The 15,544-nt window shown below is 31.2% G+C and overlaps 2 protein-coding genes and 1 long non-coding RNA gene across 5 annotated transcripts; 2 read left to right on the top strand and 1 right to left on the bottom strand.

Annotated features, from left to right (window-relative positions):
* The first annotated feature begins 1,393 nt into the window (after positions 1-1,393).
* Positions 1,394-4,656, top strand: LOC105278059 (odorant receptor 85f). The gene is made up of 6 exons (XM_026971136.1): positions 1,394-2,106; positions 2,311-2,717; positions 3,254-3,353; positions 3,669-3,770; positions 3,886-4,044; positions 4,485-4,656. Exons 1-6 carry the CDS (start codon positions 1,816-1,818, stop codon positions 4,551-4,553), a joined length of 1,128 nt encoding a protein of 375 aa, XP_026826937.1. The 5' UTR covers positions 1,394-1,815; the 3' UTR covers positions 4,554-4,656.
* A 1,871-nt stretch (positions 4,657-6,527) lies between these two features.
* On the bottom strand, positions 6,528-8,130 carry LOC113562279. The gene is made up of 2 exons (XR_003406783.1): positions 8,043-8,130; positions 6,528-7,141 (listed from the first exon to the last, which is right to left on the bottom strand). It is a non-coding gene; the product is annotated as an uncharacterized LOC113562279 (long non-coding RNA).
* An 842-nt stretch (positions 8,131-8,972) lies between these two features.
* On the top strand, positions 8,973-13,177 carry LOC105283343 (odorant receptor Or2). 3 transcript variants are annotated; one of them, XM_026971137.1, is made up of 9 exons: positions 8,973-9,054; positions 9,140-9,418; positions 9,518-9,873; positions 10,363-10,459; positions 10,691-10,997; positions 11,488-11,587; positions 12,105-12,206; positions 12,307-12,465; positions 12,982-13,177. In XM_026971137.1, the coding sequence occupies exons 3-9, from the start codon at positions 9,577-9,579 to the stop codon at positions 13,039-13,041; spliced, it is 1,122 nt and encodes a 373-aa protein (XP_026826938.1). In that variant the 5' UTR covers positions 8,973-9,054; positions 9,140-9,418; positions 9,518-9,576; the 3' UTR covers positions 13,042-13,177. The 3 variants fall into 3 exon arrangements, with proteins under 3 accessions (XP_026826938.1, XP_026826943.1, XP_026826941.1); XM_026971140.1 differs by lacking the exon at positions 8,973-9,054 and having other exon boundaries at positions 9,142-9,418; positions 11,475-11,587; positions 12,145-12,206; XM_026971142.1 differs by lacking the exons at positions 8,973-9,054; positions 12,982-13,177 and having other exon boundaries at positions 9,136-9,418; positions 11,475-11,587; positions 12,307-12,399.
* The last annotated feature ends 2,367 nt before the right edge of the window (positions 13,178-15,544 follow it).

Raw genomic sequence — 15,544 nt, 5'->3', positions numbered from 1 at the left:
AATAATTAGATAATGATCAATTACGATTTAATGAGTGAAAACAGTTTAGGTTTTGTCCTACTATGGGACCACTGTGCAATGGGTTAATTGGAAAGTTAGAATTCCTATTAAAAGCTTACAAAACTGTCGCGGTCGTGAATAACGTTCTGAATAACAAGCAATTAAATTTAACTATTATAGAAACAACATGCTTTGGCTCGTGAAATAGGTAAGATCAAAATATTTTCTGATTAAATCTTTTTTTTCCATTTTCAATCTTTTCATTCTTCTAACTTTCTTAGAAAATTTATTAATTGAGATTACTTTCTTAATAAATTTATTTAAAATTGAAAATTCCCATTCTTTTGCGACAAAAAAGTTTTGACATTAAATGGTTTCCGAAACATCACATGACATGATAATTGCATCGTTCACCCTCAGAAAGGATTTCTGATAACAAGACGAAAAATATTCTTGACTAATTTAATCGTATTACAAGTATAAAAAATATGAAAATAAAACAATTTTTAATTTAAATCAGTAATTTCTATTCTTCTCTCTCGAATTAAATAAGATTGTCTTACTGTCTTGAGACAAGAGTAACATACAAATTTATGCTTATATATTCTTGTATGTAGAATAATTTGATATTAGCGCCACTTTATAGTAGGCTTTGTCGATGTCGACGCATCATTTTCTCACAGTCGCTCGTTGACTCAGCGCCGTCCTTTATTCGGATAAAACGGCCAATATTTATGTGTTGCAATCGAAAATCGGGAAAGTGTTTCTGTTATTTACAATGAATAAGTGCAATACTCTACAAGAAATATTAAAAGATATGGAAATGTAAGTGATACAATATACTTACTTGAGAAATAAGATTCGAGATAAGACATTTCCATATCTTTTAATATTTCTTGTAGAGTATTGCACTTATTCATTGTAAATAACAGAAACACTTTCCCGATTTTCGATTGCAACACATAAATATTGGCCGTTTTGTGCAGATTCTACAAATTCTCTTAGAAGAATAGAATAAGATGTCTTTTAGATCTCACAATATTCTTAAATCAAGAATATTTTGAATTTGCTACAAATTTTTATCTAAATCCTTCTGAGAAAATTAATGAGATAGCACCAAGATTATTTTAATCTAGATTTTAGAATTTTCTATTCAAAATTAAAATATGCTTCTTTTCAATAATAAATATGATTGTCGCTATAGCGATCTTATTTTATGATAGATTAAAGAGTAATAGCATTAAGTCCAGAAATCTTTTCTGTGGGTGTTCTTTATTACATTACGAGAAAATAAATTAAGATATAAAATATAATATCCCACAATATTTGTTGCTGCAAGTATCAGTGTCGATACCGCAAATACTGTCGGTTATTTACGACGTTCTCCTTCCTGCTCATCATTTCTTCACCACCCTACACCGGCAGCGATTAAGATTACCCTTATTGCGCTGCGGAGAGGCAAGACAATAATTACGCTATTACGAACGGGAATCGCAAAGCGCGGAATTTGTCAGGTGAATAATTCATGTGCTGCTTGCACGATTTCCTCGCTTGCTCGTACAATAATTCCGCAATAAGGCGAAGCTCAGATACAGAAGGTACTGCACCGTGCACTTCACTGCCAATGACCTTTTTTTAAACTCGCAGTTGGACAGTATCACACGTTACAGTTGGGCACGGAAAGGGTGAAAAGGGGAGTTCGTGTGGGGCGATCAAGGGGGAAAATTAAGTACGTGTCTCTCGCGTAAAAGGCGATCGGAATATTTCTTTCTCGACGTGATCAATTCGACGTAGAATAGAATCTCTGCCGTCCGTATGGCGGACGTGAGGATAGAAAAGCTGATCGCGTTCCTGAAGACTCATCTGTTCTTTGCTTGCTGCTGGCCGCTACGATCGACCGCTACGAGATACGAGAAGACATGCGATATGATATTCCGTTTTTTTTCCATGGTGCATGGGACAGTCATGATAGTTTCGATATTATACACGATTTATATCAATCCGTCGAACTTGCTTCTGATAATGAGACTCTGCTGCCAACTGTGCACCACAACGGAGGTTCCGTTGCAGATAATGTGCTACACGATGCAGTACGATCGACTACAAGTAAGGAATATACTTACTTCATTTAATATATTCCAAATTCGAATTTTCAATGTGTAAGTAAAAACAGAAGCGAAAACACAAACAAAATGCATTTTTAATATTCTTCATTAAGAATATCAAATCTCGCCGTATTACGCGAAGCGATATTAGACCATATTCTTATTCACATCGTCGACATCCGATCCAATCATGGTTCGATTACAGTACGTGATTTATGAATTGGAGGATTATTGCAAACGGGCGAAGCCGGAGGAGGTGATCGTTTTTCATCGATACATTGACAACTGCAGATCGTTTTATATAGGCTCGGTGTCTGCCTTCACTGTTACCGCTTTGCTGCTGTGCATCAGTCCCGCCGTGGAATCTACCACTTTTCCCATAGATGTGGAATATCCGTTCTCCATGGATTATCTACCTGTGAAAATTCTCATTTATCTGCATCAGTTACTGCTCATATATCAGAGTTACACGCAAGTATGCTCGAACGTTTTTGTCGGACTTCTCTTATGGTTCGTGTCGGCAAGATGCGACATTTTGTCCAAGAAATTTCGTACGGTCACCGAATTCACCGAGTTGCGTGCACATTTAAGAGAACACCAACAATTGCTGCAGTGAGTAATTGAAGCTACGTATTTAATTTATAATGTTCAATTAATATATACAACTACATAACTACATAAATTTATATAATATTTGAAGAAATATTAACGCTAATAAATATTAATAAATATTTAACGTAAAGATAGATAAAAGTATTAAAGATAGGTAAAAGTATTAAATGTTCAATAAATAATTAATAAAAAAAATACAATTGGGAATAGGAATTAAAACTAATAGTCAGTCTAATAAACGAAAATTGCAATTGTTATACACTTTTAAGCAACATTGATTATAAAATATGTGCTAGGTAACACCTTCCCTCTTCTCGTCATTCCAAAACTATTAATTGGACAAATTAAACTGTTATTATTAAAAAGTCAAGCTAAATAATTAATTTAACTAAAATTAAATTCTTTAGGAAAAACTTCAACAACCAATTTTTTATTTAGCACAGTATGCAGTATAATATCTATAGCACTGCCAATTACTGTTACCCTTACGCTAATAAATATAATACACTAATAATAATAAATAAATATCATTTTAGATATGGAAATGAAGTTGCTCTCTCTGTTCGATACGTAATGTTAGCATCACTCACCGTTAGTACAGTAGTTATCATTTTCACTGGCTGCACTTTTCTCAGCGTGAGTACAGCTGCTAATTTTATCTAGCAAAATGCTCGGTAGCATTGACAGAAATGTGTATTTTTATGCCTTTTGTTTCTGTAAATACTAAGTAAAACTTTTATAATTTTTTTACATTTTTTCATCTTTTTTACAACTTTGTTAAGTTATGACTGCACCGTTTTACACAGGATGGCCCCGTATGTGTAGTGTAAATTAATTTTGAGTTTTGAAAGACAATTATAGTGTAAATATTTTATTTTACATTCTTCATAATATTAAACCAATTCTAGCTCCTTCAAAGATTTCCATTCTGTCCTTTTTTTGTTTCAATAGCGACAACCGTTGTCAGTGAAATCGACGTTTTTGATATTCTTTGTTTCGTCGCTCGCGAAAGTATATTTATGCGCGTGGCCGGCCGACCGCCTGCTAAGTGCAGTAAGTTACATTTACAAATGTAGAATTGTAGATATGGGAAAAGTTTATCTCTTCTTATCCCTTCACACCCCGTGGTGTATATATTTATATATTTAAAAGTTAATTAATTCTATAGAGTACTGATATTGCACATGCCGCGTATAATTCGATGTGGTATAACAGCAAGGCTGAATTCCAGAAGAATTTTTTACACACACTGTTACGCAGCCAACAGCCTATAATTATTAATGTACCCTGCATATTACCGACTGTTTCGTTGAATTATTATGCTTCTGTGAGTTGATAATTTTATTGTATAAAACGATTTGATCGTTCAGTTACCATAGTTTTTCTGATATATCTTTTAAATTATTACAATTATTTGATATATGTTTTAAATGATTAATTATGTGCACGAGAATATTTTTGTTTTTTGTTTTTTATTAGATGCAAACAATAAGTTGTGCAGAATAAAATATGTTTATATATTTATATGTTTATATATTTTTAAGTGATCTGTAATATCATAGGTAATATCACTAATATATAATAGTTTATAAAATACTACTTTTATACTAAATTTAAATATTTATGATACATTGCTGTGCGTACATGCACAAATGACGCAAAAATATAATAAACATTTTGTCATACAATATGACAAATTACTTTAATTAGTAGGCTCTTAGATATAACGTATTACATAATATTTATAATTTTTTCAATAATTTTTAGTACATCTCAACGGCTTTTTCCTACTTAACTACTTTCCGAATCTTACTTGAAGATGATGACGAAGATTAATATTATTGCTCACGTGGATCTGATTGCCCACACAAACATATATTGTATATTATTATTATGTTACAGGAATTATGTCTCAATTATTAAAAACCATGTTTCAAAATAAAAATCTGCTTATTAAAATCATTTAATGTATATGTATAAAGAATGCCCGCATCTTAGTAAAAGAATTTTCTAGAAAGTAGATATAAAACCTCTGATAGTATACATGTATACGTACACACGCGCACGCATATACACAATTCTATAGTAAAGATGATTTTTCTTTTTTCTTAAATTATATGATTATTTATTCTTTTTATTTTTTATGTTCTATGTATCTATGTTCTATGTTATGTTTTATGTTTTATGTACCAACAAACAAATTTATAATACACAAAATACTTGATAACAATCTTCTTTGTACCTGGAAGAATTAAATATAATGTCATAACCATCGATTGAGCATTATTATGGCGCGAGATTAATGAGAAAATTGCACGCGGCCAACGTACTTAATATACCATGTTAATGACTTTCCATTATAACAGGTGTCACAAGTACACGCTTACTCTCGTTAAAACTAATCGTTTCGTTAATTACTATCATAACGTGATGATCTACATTGCACGACATAGTATATAAATGTAACGCGGAGATCGTTTATCGATACATTTAACGTGAATCGTGAGTTACGTGCGTTGGCTTCAATAATTATCTCTTTAACAGCTCGGAAAAATTTAAATGGCATCCGTGTAAATTTTAACTGAACACGCGTGCAAATCATTATATCTTCAATATTATTATTATTATATATTATATATTGTACCAAACGCAATCTAATATAATTCACGTGAAAGAGTAGAAATAAAAAAGTAGAATCACTGCAAATGACTCTTCTCATGCAAGAGTGGGTAATACGCCATTTGCGCGTGTACGGAACGTACTACACGATTTGGCCGTTAAGCTCTGAAGACGGAAAATTTAAAACACTTTTTTGCAACTTTCTGTGGTGGTTCTACACAGTGAACATGATATCCATGTCTTTCCTGATTCCTAATACTATATTGAATCAAGAAAGTCTCGTTGATACATTAAAGACTCTGCCAGTGTCGGCATACTGTTTGGAGATAATTTTCAATCTTATTTATTGTAGGATTCGGAGGAAAGAAATTCAGGTTAATACTTCAATTTAGATGTTTAGCATTCGAACTATTTAAATTATTTACCTGCAATACCTTGAGATATAGCAAAGAGAATAGTGACACTTTTATTAATATTTAAAAAAAACAGAAAGATGATTTACTAAATTTATTGTAATGTTTTATAATGATTAAAAAACAAAATTTCATAATAGTACTAAGAAGTTTTAATGTTCCTTTCTGTTAACTGCTCCTTAATTCCTGCGAAGAATATAATATGCATTTCAATCAATTTTTAGTTTATGCTCTTCGCATAAGAATCTTACATTTTATACTAATATAATCTTAATAGTAATTAAACGAATAAGTATAATAAATTATTATATAATAAATATCAAAATCATTATAATAAGTAATAAAAATAGTACAATAATTGTTGTTTTATTGTTGCGTGAAGTGCATGAAATGCAACTGAAAAGGGGAATGAACGTGAAAAATAAATACCATAAAGAAAAGAAGACTTTTATCTTTTAGAAATGAAGATCTAGGTTTATTAAGTCATTACAAAATTAGGGAGGTGTGTTTTCGGGTTGTCTGCAGTAATTTATTACAATATATTCCTGCATTGTTGCGTTCAGGTTTTGTGTTATAACAAGTTACGATTAGATACGTGCTTTGCTATAAGATTGCTATAAATGTAATTATTTTAATATTATCGCGAGTGTCGCGAGCGCGTACGCGCATATGCAGAAAAATGAATGCTGTGAACGCGAAAGGCGCAACAATACACGATAATGATAATAACAAAATAAAATAAGTAATATAGTAAAATAATAGAGATATTGCTGTCTTTTAATGTATATATTTTATACTTTATTGTATTATGTGATATTTTAGTTACGTGAGAGAAATAAATCGTATCTTTAATATCATAATTTTCAAGACAGCGATGGTTACATTCATTGATGCGATGATATTCAGTCTGTTAGTATTAAATGTGAGTATGCGTTGATTATCAAGTATATTTTCTAAATTTTATATACTGTGTTAGTCAAACAAATTTCGGATCGATATTTTCACTTGTTTAAATTAATTTACATATAATACTGGCAATTAAATATTGCTAATGTCTATATCATAGACAATAATGTCTAATTATAGACATCGATAGTGATTACTTGATTGATGAATAAGTTTTTCTACTGAATGTGTGCAATAATGTAAAAATCGAATCCTACTTTTTGATTGATCTATAATACTTTAGCTGTAAGATATGTGCACAAACTGATAATATCTGTTATAATCCTAAATATAATAAATTGCAGAATACGGAAAAAAATATTGTAGAGAGAGTGAAATTTTTTATGGGTAGTTTTGTAGCAATAATTAGGCTCTTCATATGCTGTTATGCGGCAGAAGAAATAACGGACCAGGTTAGTTTTCTAACTTCTTCTTTGACACAGATCACTAGAGAAAATTGAACAAATACTCGTTAAACAAATATTTGATATCTCTTCGTAGCAGAAGGAAAAAGGACAAAAAAGTATTCGTTCAATAGAGAAATTGTCACTATATCAGTGCAAATTATATTTTAAATGTAATAATCTGACGACGTTCTCAAAGAAGTAATTTATTTAAGCTTGCTTGATGTTGAAACTTAAAATATATTTATTACTATTAAAATAAATTGTAAATTAAAACCGAAGAATACTCATTTAATTACATATTATTCAAGATTTGAAAGAAAGCAATGAGCAAGAGAGCTGCTAATCTTTCTCTACATCTCTCTGTGCAGGCTTATGATGTCACCTGGCAAATCTATACTTCACCATGTATGTATGGCTCACGAATCGTTCGTCAGAACGTTTATATGCTTATTCAGAGATGTCTGAAGCCAGTTGTAATTAACGCCGGTCGCTTTATACCCGTAGTTTCCATACAGTTTTGCGGAAACGTAAGTTGTGAATATTAATATTGTGTTAAGTCGGTTGTGTAATAAATATATTTCGAATTTTCGAAACTATAGTAACTAATTCAAAATAGATAGAGTACAACAACTTGAGAGATAATAGAAACATCGATGATATCAAATAAAATGATTATATCGCGAGAAAATTATGATTATGTCAAGGACTCGATTTGTATAAAAAATATAAAAGTAGTTGTTAATATGACAACATGATATTTATGAATGTTCACTTATAAATTGCTTATATTTTCAGCTTCTTTACTTTACATTCTCCTTCTTTATGGGGTTGCAAACTCTGTTCTAAATGAGTTTGTTATTCATTATTTCTTGAGATAGTACATGATCACGTATTTGTAATAAAAATAGATAGATAGCAGAATATAAATGGGGAGATCTTACTACATTCCTGAGATTTGTTACTGCAAGCATCAGCATCGATGCAAATATTGTCGGTTATTCATGACCTTCTTCCTGTTCATCATTTCTTCATCACTATAGAGCAGTCAAGAGACACAGTAGTCACAATGTCTCACGCCAAGTGCACTCGCGAAGAAACGCACGTGCGAGACCACCCCGTGGATATTATAAACGAAGCAACTAGTTAAGCACCATCGATTAGCAAATCTCAATAATGGCTGAAGGAATTAAGTTTGTAGTAGGCTTAATCGTTAATTGAGGATCACTTTACGTAACTAAACTGTTTTTAGTTTTGCTTTTCGTGCTCTTGGCGAAGATATTTTGATGCAAAATCCAAATGTCAAAATTTATTATATATCACATATATTCATCATCATCGGCGTCTTACTGCAGCAATCAGCAAACAAATTATAATAATTAGACAAGAATACGAATATCCGTTAATAAATAAAAAAATCTGTATTACACAATGTATCACTACTTATCACTGAATTAAATTAATTTTGTTCTCATCTACGGTATTATTATCAATGTAGCTTTCAATCCATTGCTACGAGAGATTCTATTATACAACCGGGCGTTTTGCTTTGCTAAATTGCCGCTGCAATTACGATTAGACTGCAGTTATGCTGTATTGTGGTCAGGAAGTGTTCGCATCTGCATGATAACATCATGATTAATTAAGCGACCTTTGCCTTACTCATATGATGGGAGAACATCCACAGGTGTTTGGTAAAACATGGATGGAAATTGCTACTCTGAAATTAATTTCCACGTAGTCTGTTATACTGCAGATTTCATCGGCAGTTTTACGTGTTTCAATATTGTATGCTGTTCAATATTATATACTTCCCTCTGGCGTGAAGTCTACTCTGTTTATGAAATAGTGCTACAATCTGGAAGATCAGAATTATATTTTGCAAATATGACTTCCACCTTCACGAGAGTGATGCATTGTACTTGCTAACGAATTTCAAAGTGTCATCTCGAAGTTGTATATTGAACAAATTTTTTCTTTCGTTTGTCTATGTAGAAACATTTAACAATTTCATTTATTAATTAATTATTAATTATTAAAGGTGCAGTTATTAATTATTAAAGTTGCAGAAGCATTCGCAGTACATTAGAACGTTAATGGATATTTAATGGATGTCTAGCGTCATATTAATGGAGCTAAATAATTTTTAATAATTAAATATTTTCGTTTCTCGTTTCACAACTTTCAACTACACATGTTGATGGAACAATATATAAAATCCAGTGTAGCTATACACATTCAACGTTCATACATGTTTTAACACTGCATTGCACGCTGAAAATTCAATCCCTCGAAAATCGCTGCGCTTCATACATCAAGGGTAAGTTTCCGCACACATCGCGTCAGTGGGTTGATTGCAGCAGCGATTACGCAGCTTCGTAGCGTCTATAATATCATTTAAATTACCTTGACGATACAGCGCGAGCTATCGTAATTGAGCAACTTCTACCGTGAATTTTCCGCACTTCCGCATGCGTGATGAAGGGTAATAAAGTAACGGTAGATAGGGTGATAGCGTTTCTGCGGGTGTATCTGGCGCTCGCTTGCTGCTGGCCACTTCCGCCGGACGCTACTAAGTTCCAAAGACTCTGTCGCCGCATTTTGCGCTATTTCTGCCTCGCGAACTCGATTACCATCATCTTCAGTGGGGTGTGGACGATCTCGAAGCACGGCGACGATGCGTTTATGGTGATGAGGGTAGGGTGCCAAATGAGCGCCGCCGCGCAGATCCCGCTGCAGATGATACTCTTCGCGATGCAGGATGAACGCATGCAGGTAAAAATGTTTATGTTAGTTATGTTAAGTTATGTTATGTTATGCTGTGTGTGGGGAACTTGTAACATGTATACGGGGTCTTGTAAGTTCGCGATTTTTCACTATTCGTGAAAAATTCCGTAAAACGCGTGTGATGTTACGTATTGATAATTGATGTAATAATAATAATAATAATAAGGTTATTAACAATAGTAGGCTTAATGAACGATACGATAATTAAATATCTTTATTAACAATAAGCTGATTAATATAATTTTAAATTGCGTGTTGAATTTTGGTTTCTACTGTTATTTGTCAATTGCCCGATCTTTGTTTTATTATTTTAATATTAATTTGATTATCAATAAGGCACGTGTTAATACCATAGAAAGGTAAAGCTTTATGTTGCTTTTATTATGATATAATAAAATATTGTATAATAATAATAAAGATATTAACAAGTAAAAAAGTATTAATAATAATTAATATAAATTTTCTGGATAAATGCAGCTTATTGTTTTCGAAATAGAGGATTATTATCAACGTGCACAAATACACGAAAAGGAGATTCTTCAATACTATGTTGACAAATGTAAATTCTTGTACGGTATGTAGAATATCAGCTTTAAATTGAACATTATCTCCTAAGGTATTTTTATATTAATACTAGTAACATCGATAACTTAGTCATTTATTGCTTCAAATACACAAAATTAAAAAATCTGTGTTAATAAATTATTATAAATTATAAAAATTTCTTTTTTTGAATTGATACTAATTTTATATATTTATTAATATATTTATCAATTTGTTAATATTCATTTTATAATTATTGCAGGTAGCATTCTTTGCTGTCTGGCAATAACAGGCGTCAGTTTTATATTCGCGCCTTTGCTTTTGCCCCAACCGTTTCCACTAGAATTGGAGTATCCATTTGACATATATCAACCATTGCAAACTATTATTTACGTGCATCATATAATAGCTATTTTTCAAAGTGTCACGCAGGTTGGCGCGAATACTTTTCCTGCTCTCTTACTTTGGTTTGTTGCCGCTAGATTCCATATACTATCCACTCGATTCTGCACAGTAACAGATATGAAGCAGTTGTTAAAATGCGTTTACGAACACAATATATTGCTCAGGTACATAACATATAATAGATTTGAAAAAAATATCATAATAACTGCAATAATTGTCAAAATATGAAATAATATAATGCATAGTCATGTTTAGAGGTCCTAATCATATACAATCGTAAATAATAAAAGTAATAAACATTTATTAAATATTTAAACAAAATTATAAAATTAAATCATAAATCCGTATTGAAATAAGAAATAGGAAACAAAGTAACGAAATATCATCTTAAATAATGGAATAATCTTTACAATTATATTTCTATTAATAATACAAATGTATATTTTGACAAATATAAAATGTAGATAATTGATAAATAATTAATTCTGATATATTACTATTATAATATATTCGACTGTGATTATCTTATAACACAGAAGATTGCATCAACGTAAGAGTAAGGCAATATCCTTTTGTGCTGTAGGGATAATTAAAAAAGATATAACTGAAACTTAATATAACATGAATTTACTTTCCAAAAGTGGATACTTACAGATATGCAGAGGAAGTGACGCATGCGGTTCGTTATGTAGCATTATTATGCATAACATGCAGTACCGGCGCTGTAATATTCGGTTACCTTACTTTTATGAGCGTAAGTATAACGTCTTGTGCTTTTATAAATATTACTACACACATTGTATATAATTTCTACAAAAAAACAATATTGCATGAGCATTCATTATTTATTACATATGGATAACTATCACACAATTTAATAAAATATTCTTTTCTTTATTATTTTCGTAATATACTAAATATATATTATTTAATAGAAATATATATATAAATGTGATTGTTTATAATATTATCATTAAACGGAAATAGTTTAGTGTTAATTTTTAAGACTTCGTAGTAACGTCACTAATAGTTTGTGAGAAACTTAACTTGTGAAAACGTTATATTATTATGTATAAAGCCTTTTTTAAACAGTTGCTTAATAGCATCTAATACTACATCAAATGCAAAGGGAGTTAATATTTATATTATTTTTTATTAAGTATGTATATATGGGACACCCTAAATTACCGATAATAATTTTAAGGACACCGATTCTATAAAACATTCTGAGAATATTATATAATATTCTTTTCCTATAATTGCAAAACCAGCGTCAGCCAGTGTCAGTGAAATTTATATTCCTCATGATAGGCCTCTGCGGCTTTGTGGAACTCTATATGTACGCCTGGCCGGCTGATAATGTAATGACCATGGTCAGTCACTTCCAAATAATAAATAAAATGCATAACTGTACATTATACAGGAAGTGTAGACACATCAATATTTCGACTAACATATAAAAAATTCCAACAGAGCAGCGACATAGCACTTGCTGTCTACAATTCATCATGGTACAAAGATGATGTAGCTATGAGGAAAGTTTTAATGCATATCATACGTAGAAGTCAACGTCCGGTCGTCGTTTCAGTCCCGTGTGCATTGCCACAATTGTCTATGACTTATTACGCATCAGTAAGAGTTTTTATATAACTTTCTCTTTCTTTTATACGGGGTGTTCCATTTTAAAGGATCCATTCAAATTTCTCAGAAACACTGCGTTAAATCGAAAAATGGCGTCTGACATTCCCCGAGGTTTACTTGTAAGCTGCCACATTGGTTTTATGACGTCAGAGGAATGACCGTAGAATCGCCGTGGCAACTGAAAATTATCCTTATTTTAAGAACTATTTTACAGTTCTATGGAATGTATTGGAAAGATATCAGAGCTTTCGGCACATTTTAGAGGTTTCAAAATTACAAAAATAGTATTTTTATGAGGCACAACTGGAAAATAAAGCTAGACGCAAACATTTTACACCACGTCATTCCTTGCCTCTGATTTAAAAAAATCAAAATGGCAGCTTAAAAAATATCATTTTAATGTACGGGTTTTCATTATTTTCTTGATGTTTTGTTGAAATGTCTTTGAGTCCTGCTACAAAAGCAATTATATACACTTTAATAACAGAATATTCTTTCATTTTTTAGTATATCTCGACCGTTTTTTCATATATGGCATTTATACGCATCATGATCGGTCAAGAGTAAACAAAGAAAAGAAAGAAGATCGATATGTGGCATGTATAGTATATGTCTGTATAATCTATATTTTTGTGATATGGTTGCCACTTGTGCAAAGTTATAGTCTTGTATTATAATAAAAGCTTGCACTTGTTGATGAAAACACAATGAAGATATCCTTGTGGACTTTTATCCAAACGATTGTTATATTTGATGAACGCAATTATATAATATTTTTAAACTACTAGAATTATTTTTATACTTTATTTTTAGCAGTATCTTAATTACTTATAACAAGATTGATGCAAAGTATACTCTTCTCTTACAAACAACTCTTTTACTGGCACAAATTTTTATTAAAAACAGTGATTGCCATTTCGCATATGCACCGGATACAGAACCTTTAATTTATCATTTTTTCTGCTCGTCTTACAGCATATCTTGCCATATAAAATTTAGTCATGTTGAAAAAATAAGGAAATGACTTGATAAATTTATCTCACTGCAGACTAGTCTTTCTACTTCGATCTGGAAATTAGAGCTTGTCTGAAAGATGGAAAAGTAATACTGAAAATGATGAGGATTACTTTCATGATCAAACTACTATACGTTTCAACTAATAAACATTGCATTTTATAAAAAATAGTGCGTTACTTATACGTACATCTAATAGCAGGTTTTCTAAGCTTGGTTCACACAAAATACTTGATAACACTCTTCTTTGTAGGTACCTGGAAGAATTAAATATAATGTCATAATCTTCGATTGAGCATTATTATGGCGCGAGATTAATGAGAAAATTGCACGCGGCCAATGTAATTAATATACCATGTTAATGACTTTCCATTATAACAGGTGTCACAAGTACACGCTTACTCTCGTTAAAACTAATCGTTTCGTTAATTACTATCATAACGTGATGATCTACATTGCACGACATAGTATATAAATGTAACGCGGAGATCGTTTATCGATACATTTAACGTGAATCGTGAGTTACGTGCGTTGGCTTCAATAATTATCTCTTTAACAGCTCGGAAAAATTTAAATGGCATCCGTGTAAATTTTAACTGAACACGCGTGCAAATCATTATATCTTCAATATTATTATTATTATATATTATATATTGTACCAAACGCAATCTAATATAATTCACGTGAAAGAGTAGAAATAAAAAAGTAGAATCACTGCAAATGACTCTTCTCATGCAAGAGTGGGTAATACGCCATTTGCGCGTGTACGGAACGTACTACACGATTTGGCCGTTAAGCTCTGAAGACGGAAAATTTAAAACACTTTTTTGCAACTTTCTGTGGTGGTTCTACACAGTGAACATGATATCCATGTCTTTCCTGATTCCTAATACTATATTGAATCAAGAAAGTCTCGTTGATACATTAAAGACTCTGCCAGTGTCGGCATACTGTTTGGAGATAATTTTCAATCTTATTTATTGTAGGATTCGGAGGAAAGAAATTCAGGTTAATACTTCAATTTAGATGTTTAGCATTCGAACTATTTAAATTATTTACCTGCAATACCTTGAGATATAGCAAAGAGAATAGTGACACTTTTATTAATATTTAAAAAAAACAGAAAGATGATTTACTAAATTTATTGTAATGTTTTATAATGATTAAAAAACAAAATTTCATAATAGTACTAAGAAGTTTTAATGTTCCTTTCTGTTAACTGCTCCTTAATTCCTGCGAAGAATATAATATGCATTTCAATCAATTTTTGTTTTATGCTCTTCGCATAAAAATCTTACATTTTATAATTATCTAATCTTGTATGTATTTCTGAATTTACCAATTTTAGTCTTAAATTACTAATTGTTACTATAAATTAACCATTATTTTATATGATACTGAAGTTGTTTTTCTTATGCTTATATTTCATTACTTAAGACAACATAATGTAAAATTGGATTGTGGTTGGTCTTGCAGAAATTGTTATTCGAGATAGAGCAACCGCACAAGACATGGACGCCTCGCGAGCAGATTATAAAGGTCAAGTTTATACGACGTTTTTATAAGTTTTGCATCCTCTTATGGATAATTACAGTCATTGATTTAGCGATATTCGTGTTTTCGTCATTGATATCAAATGAAATGTACCCGATCAACGTAGTATATCCTTTCCCAATATCAAATAATTGGGTTTACTATGTGACTTACGTCGATATAGTGATTGCCATGCAAGAGACGTGCGTAGTAATGCTTGTTGATTTGATGGTAACTCTGATAATGTGGCACGCCGCTTTCCAATTCTACTTGCTGGGCATGCAAATAAGATTCGTGGATACTGCTGAGAAGCTACGAGCCTCCATCACCGAATACCAAAATATAATCAGGTATTGTAACACATTGATGTTACACTATAATGTTTTTTTAAACATAACAATTAGGAATGTGCAAAATAGTAATTAAAGGAATAAGTATAATAAATTATTATATAATAAATATCAAAATCATTATAATAAGTAATAAAAATAGTACAATAATTGTTGTTTTATTGTTGCGTGAA

Source organism: Ooceraea biroi, chromosome 1, assembly GCF_003672135.1.
Source record: "Ooceraea biroi isolate clonal line C1 chromosome 1, Obir_v5.4, whole genome shotgun sequence".
Taxonomy (NCBI): domain Eukaryota; kingdom Metazoa; phylum Arthropoda; class Insecta; order Hymenoptera; family Formicidae; genus Ooceraea; species Ooceraea biroi.
Note: the sequence above shows the minus strand (reverse complement) of the source record. Positions and strands in the feature narration are given on the sequence as shown.